Source organism: Rhagoletis pomonella, unplaced genomic scaffold (assembly GCF_013731165.1).
Source record: "Rhagoletis pomonella isolate Grant_MI unplaced genomic scaffold, Rhpom_1.0 Rhpom_scaffold_00009, whole genome shotgun sequence".
In the NCBI taxonomy this organism is placed as follows: Eukaryota; Metazoa; Arthropoda; class Insecta; order Diptera; family Tephritidae; genus Rhagoletis; species Rhagoletis pomonella.
In genome coordinates, this window is record NW_023458563.1 from 2,157,350 (window position 1) to 2,175,755 (window position 18,406).

An 18,406-nucleotide genomic window follows, 5' to 3' on the forward strand; every position below is an offset into this window, starting at 1 on the left:
AAAAAAAACGGACTTAACATTTCTATATATAAGGTGGTCAAGATTGTCCCAAAGCTAGCTTAGCTACTAACAGTTGAACTTTTTGAAAATGAATTGCATAGTGAAGGCCAGTAAATTAGGGATTTAAAATTATACTATCGTATTCCTTGTTTAATCCCTATAAAAAACATGTTTCAAATAAATTGGGCGTTTTTTAAGAACTATTTTTTAAATAATTTTTTAAGACGAGGTGCCTTTTTTTGTGAGAATCAAGATTTTTTTAAATTGGTTTTCGAAAACTTCTGAGATATATTTAGTAAGGTGTTAAACATCGGATTTTTGCAAGAATTTAAATTTTATTGCAGGTATAATATTTGTACGGCAAGATTTTTCTGCAAGGCGACAAACCCCTAGAAATGGGCGTGGCAATTGCAGGACTGAAATTAGCAAAACGCAGATTTTATTGCGGATTTCGACAGAATATCGTTTTGTTAACATCATTTGTTCCACAACTTCGGAATCCGCAATAAAATTTTACTTTTTGCAAAAGCCCGATGCTTAACACCTAACTAAATATATCTCAACATAATTTTTCGAAAAGAGATTCCAAAAAATTTTCGATTCTCACGAAATAAACCATCTCATCATAAAGAAAAGTATTTTAAAAATAGTTCTCCAAAAACGCCCATTTTTTTTAATTGGCGCAGCGTAAATTTGTGTATCCCAATGTATTTATGAAAGGCTATTAGTTGTTAGTTCCATTTTACTAATGCTCTAAGGCGAAAAGCTTCCAATGTTACCGGATTCATCGGGCAGTTAAATAAAGATAATCATAATATTGTTATTGAGCTTTGTACCACAATTATTTTATTAGGGAAAATGGAAAATGCAACAAAGTCTAGTCCAATTTCAATAATTTTCAACGGTTTGCTTTTATGTGGCAAGCACAATAACCATACCGAGTTTGGTACAAATTGTTAAAACGGTTAACGATATACATATATGTGATCATAAGTGGGCGGTGCCATGCCCATTTTCCAAAATTTTATCATAAGCGTATTTCCTGACAAAGAATTGTTGCAACCATCAATTTTGAATAAATTAGCTTTAATATTTACTGATTTATCGAGGATTTCGTATTTCTCGAAATTACCGTTATATGGGATGTGGGCGTGGTTATTGTCCGATTTTAAAAATTTTCGGCCATTTGGTATGTTGTACCAGGGTCAGCAACTGTGCCAAGTTTGGAAGAAATTGGTGCAGCGGTTACCAAAATATACACATGTGGGCGTGGCTACGCCCATTTTTCAAAATTTTTAATATTCTTATTTCTCGTCTAAAAGTTATTCTAAATGTCAATTTTGAGTGAATTATCTTCAGTAGTTACTAAAATATTGCAGTTTTCGTATTTCTGAAAATTACCGTTATATGGGAGGTAGGCGTGGTTATTGTCCGATTTCGCCCATTTTCAATACCATCCGTCCTACGCCCAAAAGAAGTGCATGTACGAAGTTTCGTTAAGATATCTAAATTTTTACTCGAGTTATCGTGTGCACAGACGGACGGACGGACAGACAGTCACCGCGTAATCGATTTTTCTTTTCATTCTGATCATTTATGTATACATTTGTCTATATCTATCTCGATTCGTTTTGCCTGTTACAAACAACCGTTATGTGAACAAAGTTATTATACCCTTGTGCACAAGTGCGCTCGGGTATAAAAATGGAGAAGTTATAGCAGCTATTTCGGAGATCACCACATCTCCTCCTAATCAAGCTAAAAAAATATTTATCAAGTTCTTGGCTTTACCGCTGCTAAAACCTGCCGACATAAAGCAGGTATTGGAAACTGTAGAAGCCGAAGCTTTTAGTCCACAATTCATAAAACAAGATATGAATGAAAGCAATTTTAAGACTTGCGTCATATATTTCAAACGTCAGTGGATGAATAAGATAAGCTAAAATTACTCTTAAATGATTCCTTTCAAAAGTGAAAATGAAATATTTGATTTAAGGAGCATCCTGAAAATTTTTCTATGTACAAAAAGCACATTACGACTAGCAGCTCTGCGGATGCTTTCCACAGTCAGCTAAGAATGAAACTGCCGAAACAACGAAACTTCTGTAGATTTCTAAACGTTCTTAGCGATGTAGATGCGGCAAAATCAATAGATTTCTTCAAATCAATCACAGGATTTATGCAAAGGGAAACATAAGTGGTTCAAATATCGTACCCATTTTATTCGTGAACTCATCTGCCAATTAAAACAAAAAAAAAAAATAACGTTTGCAGATATTCTCAACCAGCTTTCTATAAAAGAAAGCCGTATGTTTGCAGAAAGCTTTGTAAACGAGTTACAAATCACCGATGACGACACTGAAGATGATATACATATACGAAGAGATGGTGCACACTGAACAAAGAGATCTCATATGTGTCATTTGCTGTAAAAGACCAAATTTTTTGTTTTATTTCATGTAAGCATTGTAAATGTTGTTGCGATTGTTTCACCCGAGTAAAAGAGCGGAGTTTGCAGTCTGGAGTTAAAATATTATGCCCAAATTTGCCGTGCGATTCAAGATTCAATGATGATCTATACGTAAAGTGTTGTTGTAATTCTAATTAATAAATTTTGTTCCATTCTGAATAAGGTTTTTTGTTCGATTTTGTTAACGTGAAATATGTGTGTGTACAGGCTCTCAACAGTTGCCGATACTGAATTAAATTGAAGCAAAAGTGAAAAATATTTGAAATTGATACTGTATTATTTAAATTGATACCCGTCGCCCCCCAACCCTTCTCCGCAAAAATTGGTTTTATGTTTTCCAACCAAATTTTAAAAAGCACAATAAAACCATAATGGCTTTATTTCCATTTCTAGTTGGAAATAACCCCGTATCAAAATTCGGTTTTATTTCCAAAACAAAATGGAAATAAAGCTATTATGGCCTTATTGCGCATGGTGTTATTGCACCCCACCCTCTTGCACATCCCATATATTTATAGGCACTCCGTATGTACTTTTAATAGTAAAGTAATTTTCGATATTTCACCTTCAGCATATACTCTTTAGTTCAACAGAAAAAAAAACTCGAAGATACATAAATGATACAAGTTTTAATATCATGCTAACTAGTCATTTTCTTATTAATGTATTTTTCCTCCAACAGTTGTTATATATAGATGTCGTGATATGGCCGATAGCTGTGGTATGTGCTTGGCTTTGGCTGAAAAATATAATTGCGGCTGGTGTTCATCTACAAATACGTGCGAAGTAGAAGAACAGTGTAACAAAAATAACGAAGGTAAAACCGATTGGTTGAATCGCATGGAAACTTGCCCAAATCCCGAAATACACTCATTTTATCCAAAGACGGGCCCGTGGGAGGGAGGCACGAATATTACTATACGCGGCATCAATTTAGGCAAAAACTTCACCGATATATATTCAGGTGTACGTATAGCCGGTATTAGTTGTATGCCATTCCAGCAGTACTATATTGATACGAAGGAGATTGTGTGTAACGTGGATAGCCCGGGCGTTCAATTATATAGAAATGGTCGTATAGTTGTCCAAATCGGCGATTATAGAGGCGAATCTAAGGAAGATTACGAGTTTGTGGACCCGAAAATAACTAATTTCTCACCTCAGTACGGCCCTGTTTCCGGGGGTACGCATGTCCGCATAATCGGAAAATATCTGAATGCAGGATCACGAATCCAATCATTCATAAATGAGCATTTGCCGTGCGAGATAATGAGCGTAGATGTTACACAGGCTATATGTCGCACTGCGCCTTCACCAGGCATCATTGAAGGCAGACTTAAGATGTTATTCGACAACGGACAACGCGAGTTCAATGAATACAATTTTAAATATGTTCTAGATCCCACCATTGAACAAGTATCATCGGGTCCAAGTGGCCAGCTCAAAGTGCCACGAGGAATACCGGCCGGTGGTATTGAAATCGCAGTGGCTGGAACACAGTTTAATTTTATTCAAAGTCCAAGAATGTATGTTTACTACAAAAATAAGGTATTTTATAGTCAATGCAAGGTTGAATCAGCGACAGAAATGATATGTTTCTCACCTGTAATTGCAACTGATAACGATGTACTTGATGCAGAAAAACCGGAATTGCTTGAGTATGGATTCCTCATGGATAACGTGTTGCGAGTTCAAAATCTTTCTAGTAAACATAAAAATCATTTTGAGCTTTATCCAAACCCGTTGTATTATAATTTCGAAGAGCATATCAAATATTATAAAAGCGAATATTTAACAATAAATGGCCGCAATTTGGATCGTGCATGTAAGGAAACTGATGTTGTGGTACGAATAGGCAAAGGTATTTGCAATATAACTTCACTATCTCGCCAACAATTAACCTGCCGTCCACCACCGGAATCGGCTACTGAGTCTAGCAACGAACCGGGTCCAGAAGTTATTGTTCGCATTGGGCAATCGTTGGAGTATCGCATTGGTGTTTTGAGCTATGCATCGCCCAATTTAATGCACGATTTAAGCAAAAATGTACTGCTAGTGATTGGAAGCGGTACCGTCGTCATACTAATAATTTTTGTCGCTCTTCTTGTTGCCTATAAGAAGAAAACATCCGAATCAAACCGAGTTTTGCGGAATATGCAAGAGCAAATGGATATATTAGAACTTAGAGTAGCTGCTGAATGCAAAGAGGCCTTTGCCGAACTTCAAACAGAAATGACCGATTTAACAGGTGATCTTACATCTGGTGGCATACCATTTTTGGATTACCGTACATATGCAATGAAAATTCTTTTTCCAAATCACGAGGATCATATTGTATTACAATGGGAACGACCTGAATTATTACGTAAAGAAAAGGGCCTACGTCTTTTTGGGCAACTCATCATGAATAAAACATTTTTACTACTTTTTATTCGTACACTAGAATCGAATCGGTACTTTTCTATGCGTGAGCGTGTCAATGTAGCTTCACTAATTATGGTTACACTTCAGTCGAAATTAGAATATTGTACTGATATTCTGAAGACATTGCTTGGTGATTTAATTGAAAAGTGTATAGAGGGTAAAAGTCATCCTAAGCTATTATTGCGTCGTACGGAAAGTGTGGCAGAAAAAATGCTCAGTGCGTGGTTTACATTCCTGTTATATAAGTTTTTAAAGGAATGTGCCGGAGAGCCTTTGTATATGCTGTTTCGGGCAGTAAAAGGCCAAGTAGACAAAGGACCTGTCGATGCATGCACACATGAAGCGCGTTATTCACTTAGTGAAGAAAAACTTATAAGACAACTTATCGATTTTCGCCCAATGACGGTGTATGCAAGCATCATTCAACAGCCAATATTTTGCAATAGTATAGATATGATGCCAACTCATACCGAAAATGTTCCAGTAAAAGTGCTCGATTGCGATACAATTGGACAGGTTAAAGAGAAATGTTTGGATACGATATATCGTAATATTCCCTGGAGTCAGCGGCCGCGTAAAGATGATCTTGATTTGGGTAATAACATTGTTACTCAGAAATATTTCTTGTTTTGAAGTTTTGTTTTTAACTCTTTAGAATGGCGCACTGGAGCTAGTGGTCGCGTTATTCTATATGATGAAGATACAACATCAAAAACGGAGAGTGAATGGAAGAAACTCAACACACTACAACACTATAATGTTCCTGACGGCGCTGGCCTGAGTTTAGTTCCCAAGCAAAGTTCTAATTATAACTTTTCAATCCTGTCTGACAAAAATGAGAAATGTCACAAGTAAGTAAGAATATTTTATCGTTGCGGATGATAACTCTAACCACTTTAATTTGATTCAAGTTCGCTTTAGAAATTTAAGAAAAAAATCCGACGATGCCATGTTAAAGATCCAAAGGTTACAAACCGATTATCTTTTTTAAACCATTGAATAAAACGCGGCAGTTTTTGATTGCTTTCTTTTCACTAATACATAATTTATAGCAGCACTTTAACTACTTTATTAAAAATTGCTAAACGTCTAAAACCATCAACGGAACAGGAACCAGCGTCCAAAAACGGCAATTCTGATCGCACGATTACTCGTTTCGGATGTAATGAAGCAAAATTATGGATGTTTCCTAATCCAGTTTAAATTAACGCGGCGCACTCGAGGGCCTTCACCTCAACGTGTTACTAAGAATCGAGTTATATCGACCTTGAATAACGTGATTCGAACCCTTTGTTTTCAATTAGTTTGAAAATTGTGTAAACTTCGCTAGGTTTAAACGTGCAGAACTTTCCAATTCTCAATTAACTGGATAAACTAAACAGATTGCTGGATGTTGTTGTTTTTGTAGCGGCTACTAAGCCCCGCTCGGGTCAGTTCATCCGTCAACGTTGTCGTCCGTTTCAGCTAGAGGGAAGCCCAGGAAGTGTGCGACTTCAACAGGGTCTGTCCATAGGGACAGGGGCGTCAGTTGGGTGGGGTTCTTAGGGCATGTGAAGAGGTGCCGAGAGTCATGTGGAGACTCTCCACATGCCGGGCATTGGTTGGGCACATCCTCATTAATTCTGCTCAGGTATGAGTTTAGCCTGCTGCAATAGCCAGAGCGAAGTTGGGCTGTTGTGGTGCGGGTCTCCCGAGGCAGACAAAGTTCTGTCCCGTCCACGTCCGGTGGTTGTATGCCTAGAACGGCATTCACAGGGCGGGAGTCTACATAACTCTAGACTGATTCCCTGTGAATGCCGTTCAGGACCTGTCGGTAGGCTGACGGGTCCAGAGGCTGTAGAGATGTCTGTGGCTCCCCACAACGAACTGCTTACAGAGCATTATGTTATGCTCCTTGACTGGGAGCATCTGGACCTCGTCGTGTAGGTGGTGTTGGGACGTCATCAGGAGGCATCCGTCGTCAAGTTCCACTAACGGCAGCCCTAGGAAGCGTGCAGCCTCCACCGGGTCGGTCCACAGGGAAAAAGGGGTTAGGGTTGTCGGGTTTTCCGGGCATGCGAAGAGATGTTTCGAGTCGTGTGGGGTCTCTTCGCATGCCGGCACATCCGCATTCAGTCTACTCAGGTAACCTGCTGCAGTAGCCAGAGCGGAGTTGGGCTATTGTTGTTCTTGTCTCCCGAGGCAGATGAAGCTCCGTCTCGTCTATGTCCGGTGGTGGTGTGCCTAGAACGGCATTCACAGGTCTAGAGTCTACATAACTCGAGACTGATTCCCTGTGATTGCCGTTCAGGCCCAGTCGGTAACCTGACGGGTCCAGAGGCTGCTTGATGAACCTCTGGACTTCGTCCGTCAGTTCGTATAGATGCCTCCTGACGTGCCTAGGCGAGGGCTCCTCTGCAAGCAGCTGTCTGTTCGGGTGATGTTCTGGCGACATCAGGAGGCATCCAGTCGCTGTCCTGAGTGCGGTTTTCTATACTGTGTGTAGCTTCGTCCACTGCGTCCTACTAGGCCCCGGCGACCACACTGGTGCTGCGTAATTTAACAACCGGCCGGCCTATTGCCTTCTATGCTGCCAGCAACGTTTCTTTGTCTTTGCCCCAAGTGCTGCCGGCTAGCGACTTGAGGACCTTGTTGCGGCTCTGTACTTTATTGACAATAGCGGTTGCGTGCGCAGAGAAGGAGAGCAGGCTGTCGAATGTTACTCCGAGTATTTTGGGATTATTCACCGTCGGAATTGGTGTACCGTCGACGTGAATTCCCAGCGGTAGCCTGACCTCCTTCGTCCAGGTTGTGAACAAGGTCGCAGAGAATTTCGTAGGGGAGAGGGCTAGACACTTTGCAGTGAAGAAGCGAGAAAAATCGGAGAGATATCCGTTTACTTTCGAACACAGGTCATCAATTCCATTCCCAGTCGCCATGATCGAGCAATCGTCAGCGTAAGAGACAATCGAGACTTCCTCTGGTGGTTGAGGGAGCTTTGAAATGTAAAAGTTAAACAGTAGCGGGGAAAGGACACCACCCTGTGAAACCCCCTGTTTTATTTTTCTGAGTTTACTCGATTTGTGTCTAAACATTACCGATGAGTGTCGACCACTCAGATAATTTGCCGACCACCGTTTCAGCCTCTGTGGGAGAGAGGAAGCCTCTATATCTTCTAGTAGCGTGGAATGGCTGATAGTGTCAAAAGCCTTTGACAGGTCCAACACTACTAGAATCGTTCTATCACAGGGACGGTTACGGTTAAGGCTACGAGTTATCTGAGTATTTATGGCGTTAAGTGCTGTTGTTGTACTGTGGACTTTACGGAAACCATGCTGATGCTTCGCTGTGGTCAGGCGGGTCGTGAAATACGGGAGCAGCAAGGCCTCGAGTGTCTTCGCTACCGGGGAAAGGAGTGTTATCGGTCGATACGAATCTCCTTTGTTGGCAGGTTTCCCCGGTTTGAGCAATGGGACCACTCCCCACCTTCCAGATGTCTGGGATGATGAGAGTGGCCATAGCCAGATTGAGGACCTCCGTTAGGTACGCTACTCCCGCAGGACCCTAATTTTTCAGCATCAGCATGCATATTCCGTCGGGACCCATGGCTTTGGAGGCTTTCGCCTTCTCGATGGCCACCTGAACTTCACCGCAAGTGAAAGCAAGGGGGCACAGGTTGCTGGCAGCTTGTGCAGCCTTCTGGTCACTCGAGGTTTGGCTTTGTCCACCGGAGGATGCAGTATGAACTGCCGGCTAAAATAGCTCGCGCATCGCTCCGGGTCCGACGAAGCATGGTCGCCGAAAGAAATTTCGACTCTGTCGTCGTGCTTCGTCGGATTGGACAGTGACCTCACGGTTGACCAAAGCTTACTCACACCAGAGCTGAAGTTACAGGTCTTCAGATGCTCTTCCCACTTCCTCCGCGTATGTACGTTCATGCAGTCTGACCTTCGCCCAGGTGGTGAATAGGGTTGCCGAGGATTTCGCAGGAGATAGGGCAAGGCTGCTTACAGTGAAGAAGGGAGATAACCGTTTACTTTCGAGCACAAGTCATCAATTCCATTCCCAGACGCCATGATCGAACAATCGTCAGCATAAGAGACAATATTGACACCCTCTGGTGGTTGGGGAAGCTTTGAGATGTAATAATTAAACAGCAGTAGGGAAAGGGCACCACCCTGTGGTACGCTCTGTTTAATTATAAGTAGCTTTCTGGTTTTGTCTATGAAAATTACTGACGAGTGTCGATACTCGGGCAATTCGTCGACCACCGTTTGAGTCCCTGTGGGAGTGAGGAGGCCTCTATGTCTTCTAGCAGCGTTGAATGACTGACAGTGTCGAACGCCTTGGACTGGTCCAACGCTACTAGAATAGTTCTCTCGCAGCGGGGTCGGTTAAGGCCACGAGTTATCTGAGTGTTTATGACGTTAGGTACTGTTGTTTTGCTATGCACTTTACGGAATCCATGCTGATGCTTCGCTGGGTTCAGGTGGTTCGTGATATACGGGAGTAGCAGGGCCTTTAGTGTCTTCGATACCGGGGAAAGGAGGGTTATCGGGCGATAAGACTCACCTCTGTTGGCTGGTTTCCCCACTTTGAGCAGTCCCATGACGACGTTTACCTTTATCCACCGGAGGATGCAGAATGAACTGCCGGCTAAAAGAGGTCACGCATCGCTCCGGGTCCGACGAAACGTGGTCACCAAAGTCTATTTCGACTGTGTCGTTACGCTTCGTCGGGTTGGACAACGACCTTACGGTTGACCAAAGCTTGCTCACACCAGAGGCGAAGTAGCAGGTCTTCAGATGCTCTTCCCATTTCTTCCCCTTATGTACGCTCACAAGTTGCCGAATCTCCGAATTGAGATCACTGATACGGGGATTCCGGGATCGGCCTGACGAAGGTTGTCACGCTCATCGGCTAGAACAGCCGCTTCAGCAGGAAAGTTCGGACGCGGATCCTTCATACATCCTGCTGGTATGAAGCGAGCTGCAGCAGCAGTGACAACCCTGCGGGATTTACGTACACCTACGTGAACGTCGGTTGCTATGGGTAGTGCAGTGAAGGCGCTTTCAGTAACATCCGCGGAGCCTTTCCAGTCAGCTTTGGAGAAGCTGACACAGTTCCGGTAATCCGCGGAAGCAAAGTCGGCAGGTTTATCAATCGAGATGACTATGGGCAAATGGTCTGATGCTAGGGTCAGCATAGGTCGCCATTATACGCTGTTTATCAGACCAGCGCTGGCAATTGTTAGATCTGGCGAGCTGCAGCAGCTGCCTATAAGTGGGTGCGTCGTCGTTTATTGTGCAGAATGTCGAATCGTCTATCTGCTCAGCCAGATGTGTTTCCCTACGATCGTTTGACAGGCTTGAGTGCCAAAGATCGTGGTGCGCATTAAAGTCGCCAACTACCATACGGTTTTCACCTCTGAATATTTCAGGGTGATATCCTGCCGGGCGGCTGGTGACAGGGGGTTGAATATTTCGAAATCAACATCACCTGACCGGATAGGAATACCCTGACATTCTGGGATGGTATCCTTGTGGTCGATGTCTGCTGCAATAAGACGATACTGCACGGTGTGGTGCATGATGAACGCTAAGCCTCCACCATTGTCTCGCTCGCGATCTCGACGGTGCACGTTGTATCCCTCGCAATTCAACAAGGTCGTCTCTTGGATCGCAGCTGTTAATATTCCATGCCTTCCCCTGAAGACAGTTATCTCCTCGATCTTGCTCTGGAGTCCGTTACAGTTAAATTTTAGCACATTTGTGTCCCTTGGGAAACCAATTGTGATGTGGATGGTGGAAGGGGGTAGGGATGCAAATTTTGGGGAGTAACATCGATACATCGATGTTTCGATGCATCGGAAAAATGAACATCGATGCTAAAATACATCGCCAGAAAAACATCGATATATCGATGGTTTCCGATGCTTCGAAATTTGTTAGGAAAATTTAATACTATTCAATTCCAACCCTATAAATAGAATAGAAATGCATGCCGTCGTAAGTTCCCTGAGCCTAAAGTTACAAGGCCCAATTTTGTTGAAATTTCAAAGGGATCGCGGTCCTTTTTTAATGACTAAGTATGCATTTTTAATATCGAAAGATAAGAGTAAACTCGAAATTTCTGAATGTTCCTTTTATTTAATATTAAAATTCATGGCCAGTCAAAAAATTTTAGGAGCATAATTTGATGTTAAAACATCGCTGAAACTGGCATCGATATATCGTCAATTTAGCGATTTTAGGAAATTGTAAACATCGATGGCAAACATCGAATTTCGAACCGATATTATCGATGTTTCAAAAATATCGATGCATCGTTTGCATCCCTATAAGGGGCTTGCCTTGTGGTGGTGGTTGGTGGCGTCGCGGGGGAGGTAAGCGACTGGGCTGCACAGCAGGGGCCCACATTGTCACTCGTCCAATCACGTGTGTTGCGAAGTCCTGAGCATGCCCTAAAGTTGCACCAGCCAAGGCAGGTGTTGCACTTGACCGATGTCACGTTACGGTATATTCTGGATTGACAAACCCAGCAGATTGTCGGAGGGACTAGGAGTTGCCGGCGGGGGTGTGTGAGTGCTGTTGTGTTTGTTTCTAAGTCGGGTGGTGGTTTGCCGTGGAGGCGGTGTGATTCGCACAGCATGGGGTCACGAACGACGTGGTCCATTGCCGGTGCGTACGTAGGCCCGAGCAGTTACAGTAATGACTCCACCCGTCACAGGCATTGCACCTGACCGAGGTGGAGTTTGTATGCAGTCGTGTCTGGCATACGCAGCAGGTGTAAATTTCTGCAGAAGGGTACGGAGCAGATGTAGCCCTAGTAACGAGCAACGTTTGATGGATTTTGAGTTATTCCGGTACGTAGAACCGGCAGTCGTGGGAATGAATATGAGCGTGGGATCTAAGAATATGAGCGTACATAAAAATATCGTTGGATAGCAGAGAGCTAGGTGTTCGTGTCTCAACACATCGCGGCCTACTGCCTGATTATCGCAAAGGCGGGCAGAAGCTCACACATTTTTCCACCGCCGTATCCTCTTCAAGGCAGGATGGGCAAATAGATTTGCCATGCACGCCTATCACAGTCAGGTGTTTGTGCCTACAAGTTGTCTGCAGTCTCTTCTGCCCACTGAGAGCAAACAACTAGAGAGATTGAAGGCAACATGACTTTTGCCCACCTGCAGCCCCTCGATGCCTCCCAGTCATAGCTGAGCGAAGTATTCACCCAGTTTCTATAACTGGTTGTGGACCGAGGAATGCCTGGTCTGAGCCCACTCTGGCCAAATGGTCAGATGTTTCATTATCAGGTGCTCCCGAGTGACCTTCCACCCTGAGTAAAGCAAACTCGTTATGGTTACCAATATAATTTAGTGGAAACTTGCATTGCCTAGTTTGGAGGGACTGGCCAGTGCCTTAAGTGCAGCTTGGCTGTGACGAAAGACACGTAAACTCCTTCCCCTCCACCTATTTTCCACCACGTAGTCTGAGGCCTTGAGGATTGCAAATACCTTGTTGGGCCCGCAGCACGCTCATTTGCATGAATGCGCGCACACTTAAATAAAAAGGCACTCGCTTACCCCAGAACCTGGAATCTTCGGATTGCTTCCCGAGTCTTTTGACGTATTCTCTATCGGCGCTATAATTCTGCGAATCACTTTTTGATAGTCCGATAGTTTTGCTTGCAGGGTATGATCACTGCTTTGGTTCGCCCAAGTATGAGGACAAAAAAATGCTGGACACCAGAATAGTAGGTGAATTTACCTCTTTTCGCGCGTAAGACTACTTCCGATTGAAACACGCGGGTTTTTAGATTTTTTCACAGGAATATTAAAAAAGTTTATTGGTTGCTTAATTTTTCACGACTGATTGGCTTGACGGCGTCTCTATAATTGAATTAACATTCGTTTTTTTCACTCGGTTTTAGGTACCTGTGGAACGTATGTTCCATCAGGGCTACCAACATTACGACAGCGCTGAATAGTGCTGCCGTATTGTTAGCGATGCCATTACATCACCCTCCTTGAGAAAAGATTTTTGCAAGGTGATCAGGCTTGCAAGAATCGTTCGATTCAAGGGCAATGCAAAATTGATAGGGAGGAATGAGATATTTATTAGTAATCTTGTAAGTATGTTTCCTTCCCCTTTTAACTCGTTCGTCCATATCAACTTTCGGCTGTAATAAAGAGTTAAAAACGTCTGTTAAATAATTGACAACATTATTATATCTACTTAGCTAATTGCGTTAATTTAAAATATCAATTTTATATTAAAGAATGTACATAAGTATGAGTTAAATATTTTTTTTTTTTGGATTTGTTAATCGTGTACAATATATGAATTTGTAATTTTGTAAATATGAAATTACATACCTATATGTATAAAAGTTAATACAGATTCAATTTTTGACTTGAGTTAAATTAATGCCAGATGAAAATACTTATGTGTAAGTGTATTAAGCCAAAATTTGAAAGTATACATACATCTGAATATACTTTATTTTTGAGTATTATTCATTTCAAATAAAATATTTTTGTTTCAAAATAGGTTTACATGACAATTCAAGAGTTATTTCGCATTGTTGTACACATGTACATATTTTAACTAATTATACAGAATAATTCTAACCACAATAATAGTTTTTATATATATCTTGTGTGACGTGACTGATTCTTTTTGTGTCAAATTTGAATGTTACTTGCGTTTTTAAATAAATTTATTAAAAAGTAAGTTATGTGACCTTTTGGATGCGGTTTTTGTGAACCGTTTTTAATTTATTTTTGGTTTTGTCGAAAACCGTAACATTTACACCATCTACTTTTTGTACAGCGTGTGGCCCTTGATATATGCTTTCGTGTTTGACTCTGGGCTCTTTTTGTATTATAACAAGATCGTGTTCTTTTATTTGTACTGGACGAGAGTTTCTATCGTATACGTCTTTGTTACGGACTTTATATTTATTGACTAATTCTTTGGCTATTGCATGTGATTTTTGCATACGGTATTTAACCTCTTTCGCATAGTTTTCAATACTATATATCGGGTCTATCTTTCCGTTTCGCAACTCGTGCGGTAAAGTTGCTTTTTTGCCGAAAACTAGTTCGAAAGGAGTAAACTGGTTATCAAGAACAGTATTAGGCGTTGTATTATGTAAAAACGTGAAGTATTTCAAATAAGTGTCCCAGTCAGAAAATGTTTCGCTCAAATAAGCGCGTAAATATTCGTTAAAATCTCTATGGTTGCGTTCAATCGTACCAACGGTTTCGTGGTGGTGTGCTGTTGAAAAATTATGGTTTATATTTAAAAGTTTTGTAAGTTCTGCAAAAATTTCATTCTTATATTCTGTTCCTAAATCAGTCCTAACAGAATTCGTTGTCCCATATATTAATATATAGCTTTCAAAAATAGCTGAAGCCACAGTTTTGGCACTTTTGTCACCAATCGCGATACCAATCGCGATAGTTACTAAATATTTTGTTAGATCGCAAATTATGGTGACAGCGAACTTGTTACCATATCGTGTTTCTGGCAAAGGGCCTATTGTGTCAATGATTACTTCTTCAAACGGTTTACTAGGTGTTGGTGTTAAAACCATATTTTCTTTGTTTTTAGGTCTAACTTTGTTCAGTAAACATTGCTCACAACTTTTTACGAATTTCGATATATCATGGGTCATGTTTTTCCAGAAGTATTTAGTACGAATTTTCGCATATAGTCTTTTTAGTCCGCAATGTCCTCCACTTATTGAGTCGTTATGGTAGATTGTCATAAGTTGGAGTTTCTTTTCGTCGTCGGTCACAGTTTCGACTGGATCCGTCAATATAATTTGTAAGTTCTTTATAATTTTATTTCCGCGGTCTTTTAAATTTGCTGTTGAAAAATATTTGAAAAATAAATCATCTTTAGGCCATTCTAACTTCTTAATGTTATGATTGTTGGCTTCGACTTCAAGCCGCGAAAGTAACTCATCGAAATTTGTTTTTTCGTTAACAATCGTAAAATTAAGTAACTCGAGTTTTTTATGTTTAATATGTGCACAAATTCGTACATTTTTAATTTTATCATCTTTATCATAAGTAATTTCGGATCAAATACGCGGTATCTTTTTCGAAAAGTTGTAGGAAAATTTATCATAAACGTTTAATGTCTCCTGTTTTCCGTCTTCATTATTATCTATGTTTTGTATAGTTTTGTCATTTTCGTGTCTAGTCATTGATCTCGTCTGTACAGCCAAAATACTTTTTGTTGATTCCCTTATTTCGTCTATCGTGCATAGTGCGTCTGCGCCAACGTTTAATTTCCCTGTAATATACTCAATAGTAAAATTGTACTCTGCTAGTTCTAACCTTATTCTTGAAATTTTTGAAGGGGGGTCTTTCATATTGAACAGGTATACTAATGGTCTGTGGTCTGATTTTACTAAAAAATGCGTTCCATAAACGTATGGTCGAAATTGTTTTATGGCAAAGTAGATTGCTAAAAGTTCTAATTCAATTATTGGTTTTTTCTGTTCTGCATTGTTAAATGCCTTCGAAGCAAAACATATTGGTAAATCGGAACCTTGCTGTTCTTGGCTAAGTATAGCGCCACACCCTGTTTTTGAAGCATCAACTGTAATAATAAATTGCTTTGTGAAGTCTGGATATTGTAGCAGTTTCGGTGACATTAAGGCTGATCGCAACGCTTGAAAAGCTTCATCGCATTTCTCATCCCAAACGAATTCTACTCTTTTCCTAATTAGTTTGTTCAAAGGTGCTGCCAGAGTTGCAAAATCGGGGATAAACCTTCGATAATAATTTGCAAATGCGACAAAACGTCGTACCGCATCTTTGTCAGTAGGTTTAGTATACTTTTTAATTGCAACAATTTTTGAATCGTCTGGCAGCAGACCTTTTGCTGAGCCTTTGTGCCCTAAAAACGTTACTTCGGGCCTGAGAAAATTAATTTTTTTTGGGTTTAATTTTAAGTTGAAACTTCGACAAGTTTCGAAAACTTTAGCAAAATTTTTAATGTGATGTGCTGCGCTGCAGCCTATAACAATTATGTCATCTACATATAAAAATGCTGCGTTGGGTGGAATACCAGAAAAAGCTATACCACCGAATGGTAATACTTTCCATCGATATGCTCCACGGTCTGTGCTAAAAGAAGTTATATCACGTGAATCCTCATGTCTAAAGTGGAAAAATATTTGGCTCTGCCAAGATTGTCTAAAATATCGTCAACTCGTGCGAGCGGGAATTTATCCTCAATAAGTTTTTTATTGACTGCGTGGAAATCAACGCACATACGATATGCTTTTTGACCATTAGTAGATTTTTTAGGAAACAAAATTAGGGGGCTATTGTAATTTGAATAACTTCCTTCAATCAAATCGTTATCTAGTAATTTGTTAACTTGGCGAGTTATCTCTTCACGTTGAGAATGTGGCAGACGATAGTTTTTTACATATACCGGGTTAGTGTCAGTCAGCCTAAGTTTCTGTTCATAAAAATTGTTTAGTGTCATTTTGTCATTGTCAAGAGCGAAAATGTCTGCATATTTGATGCAAAGGTCAAGTAAGTTGCTGTTAGTTCCTGTGGAGATTTGGTTTTTCTAAATATTTCTTAATTCGTTCGTTCGTGAGTCTTCTGTCTTGGTTTTATTAATTGAGTAAACGTGATAGTCAGAAAGTTTTTCGGTCCGAATATTTACATTCTTTACATGTTTTACGTCAGCTGTGGTATTTATGATTTTAATAATTGGGTTACTGCTATTAACTATGCATCTTGCTGTGTATACACCATGTTCAACTTCCTGCGATTCTACAAAAAGTGGATCCGGCGAATTGCCAAAATTGAAAATTCTATACACTTCGCATCTGGGTGGTATGATACAAGTGTCGCTTTCGGTTCCGTGCAGGATTGGTATCGCGACTTTTTCATTGCCGACCCAGAAGGATATACGCTTGCTTGCATAGATAATAACGCATTTGTTACTTTTCAGAAAATCTTTACCAAGTATACCATCAGATGGTATGTTAAAATCGTCGTTTACTACATGTAAAGTATGTTTAATGTAAGAATCAGTAAAAAAAGAAGCAGTATTAGAAGTGACACCGGTAATGTTAATTATATCGTTTGTATTTATAGGAAAATGTTTATCAATGCTAGAGTTTTTTATTAGAGAAATGTCGGCTTGCGTGTCGACTAAAAACGTACAAAATTTGTTTGACCCATTAATTTTGAATTCGATAAAGTCAGAGTAATTCAAATTTAAGCAATAAATGCCCTTTGTCGAAAGAGATTTATCTAATTGTCCAATTCTTCCGCCCTCAGTGTTCGCTCCTGAGGGGCGTGGGCGTTTAAAGCGCGCACATTAGCATTGTTGCGTGAATTTGAACGTCTATTACTATTATTGTTTCGATTGTTGTTGTTTGATGACCGATTATTATTATTGTTGAAATTGTTGCCGTAATGCCTTGAACCGTTATTGCTGTACCTACTGTTATTAGCGTTATTATTGTACCTATTGAAGTTAAGAGCGAAATACACCACACAAGCGGCTTGTCAAACATTCTTCAAACCTACTTGTCCCATTTCGCCATACACCATGCAAACATGACTCGTTCAAGCAAAGAATTTTAGTTTTCTTCCAGTTCGCAATGTTAAATATTATGGTTTTCTTTCATTTTCCTCTCTTACGTCCTTACTCGGTGAAAATTTCGTTGCGAATGAGGCGATTTTGCTATACACAACGCAAGCGGTTTGATCAAACATCAACATGGCGGCCAGAAAATCAAAAAATTTTGATTTTTGCTCAAATTTCCCTCAAGCGGTTTGTCAAACCTTCAAACACCCCCATACACAGCACAAATGGCTTGAAGCAAAGGGAAATTTCGCTTGGTTTGTCAAACCGCTTGTGTGGTGTATTTCGCTCTTAAGAGTTGTTTTGTCTGAAATGTTTATTGTTGTACCTATTAAAATTGTGACCTCTGATCGAAACGATAACACTTGACGCTCTTTCACTCGAGTATTTTGTTCGACTATCATTTTTGCCACTACGTCTTTTGAATCACTGAAGGTAGTTGACGATAAAATTGATTTGACCAAATCAGACCGAGTATTAAGTCTACAAACGTTAATTGTTTGCTCGACTGCCATTTCATGGGCCTTAGATTGTGTCATACCTTCAATGATCAAAGAACGCTCTAATGCATCCGAAAGCTCCTCGACACGCTTAGCAAATTCCGTATAATTGTTATTTGTGACATGTAAAGATGCAATTTTCCCAGCTACAACTTTCGAGTTGTCTGGTTTTATTCTGTTTCTCAACGCATCTTTTATTTGTCTAACAGAGTTAACTTCGATTTCAAAAATGATATAAAAGTTGTATTTAAATTTTCGTCTGCAAAATCTTCAATTAAATTAATTTTATTGATAAACGATTCAAGTGCTAGCGGATCGCCGTTGTAATTTTCCCTAATTATTGAGGCACAAAGACTAATAAAGGATTTTTTCTGTTCAGTGGTAGCCATGTCTAGAAATTC

At 40.4% G+C, this 18,406-nt stretch overlaps 1 protein-coding gene across 3 annotated transcripts in view; it reads left to right on the forward strand.

Annotated features, from left to right (window-relative positions):
• LOC118745544 (plexin-A2) overlaps positions 1-18,406 on the forward strand; it is a 158,843-nt gene that overhangs the window by 105,053 nt on the left and 35,384 nt on the right. For 2 of the 3 annotated variants that reach the window (XM_036479006.1, XM_036479004.1), the window contains exons 3-4: positions 3,153-5,489; positions 5,550-5,745. In XM_036479006.1, the coding sequence (XP_036334899.1) occupies positions 3,153-5,489; positions 5,550-5,745 (2,533 nt within the window). Of the gene's footprint in view, positions 1-3,152; positions 5,490-5,549; positions 5,746-5,805; positions 5,912-18,406 lie in introns of those variants that run through there. The other variant, XM_036479005.1, reaches the window with a different exon arrangement.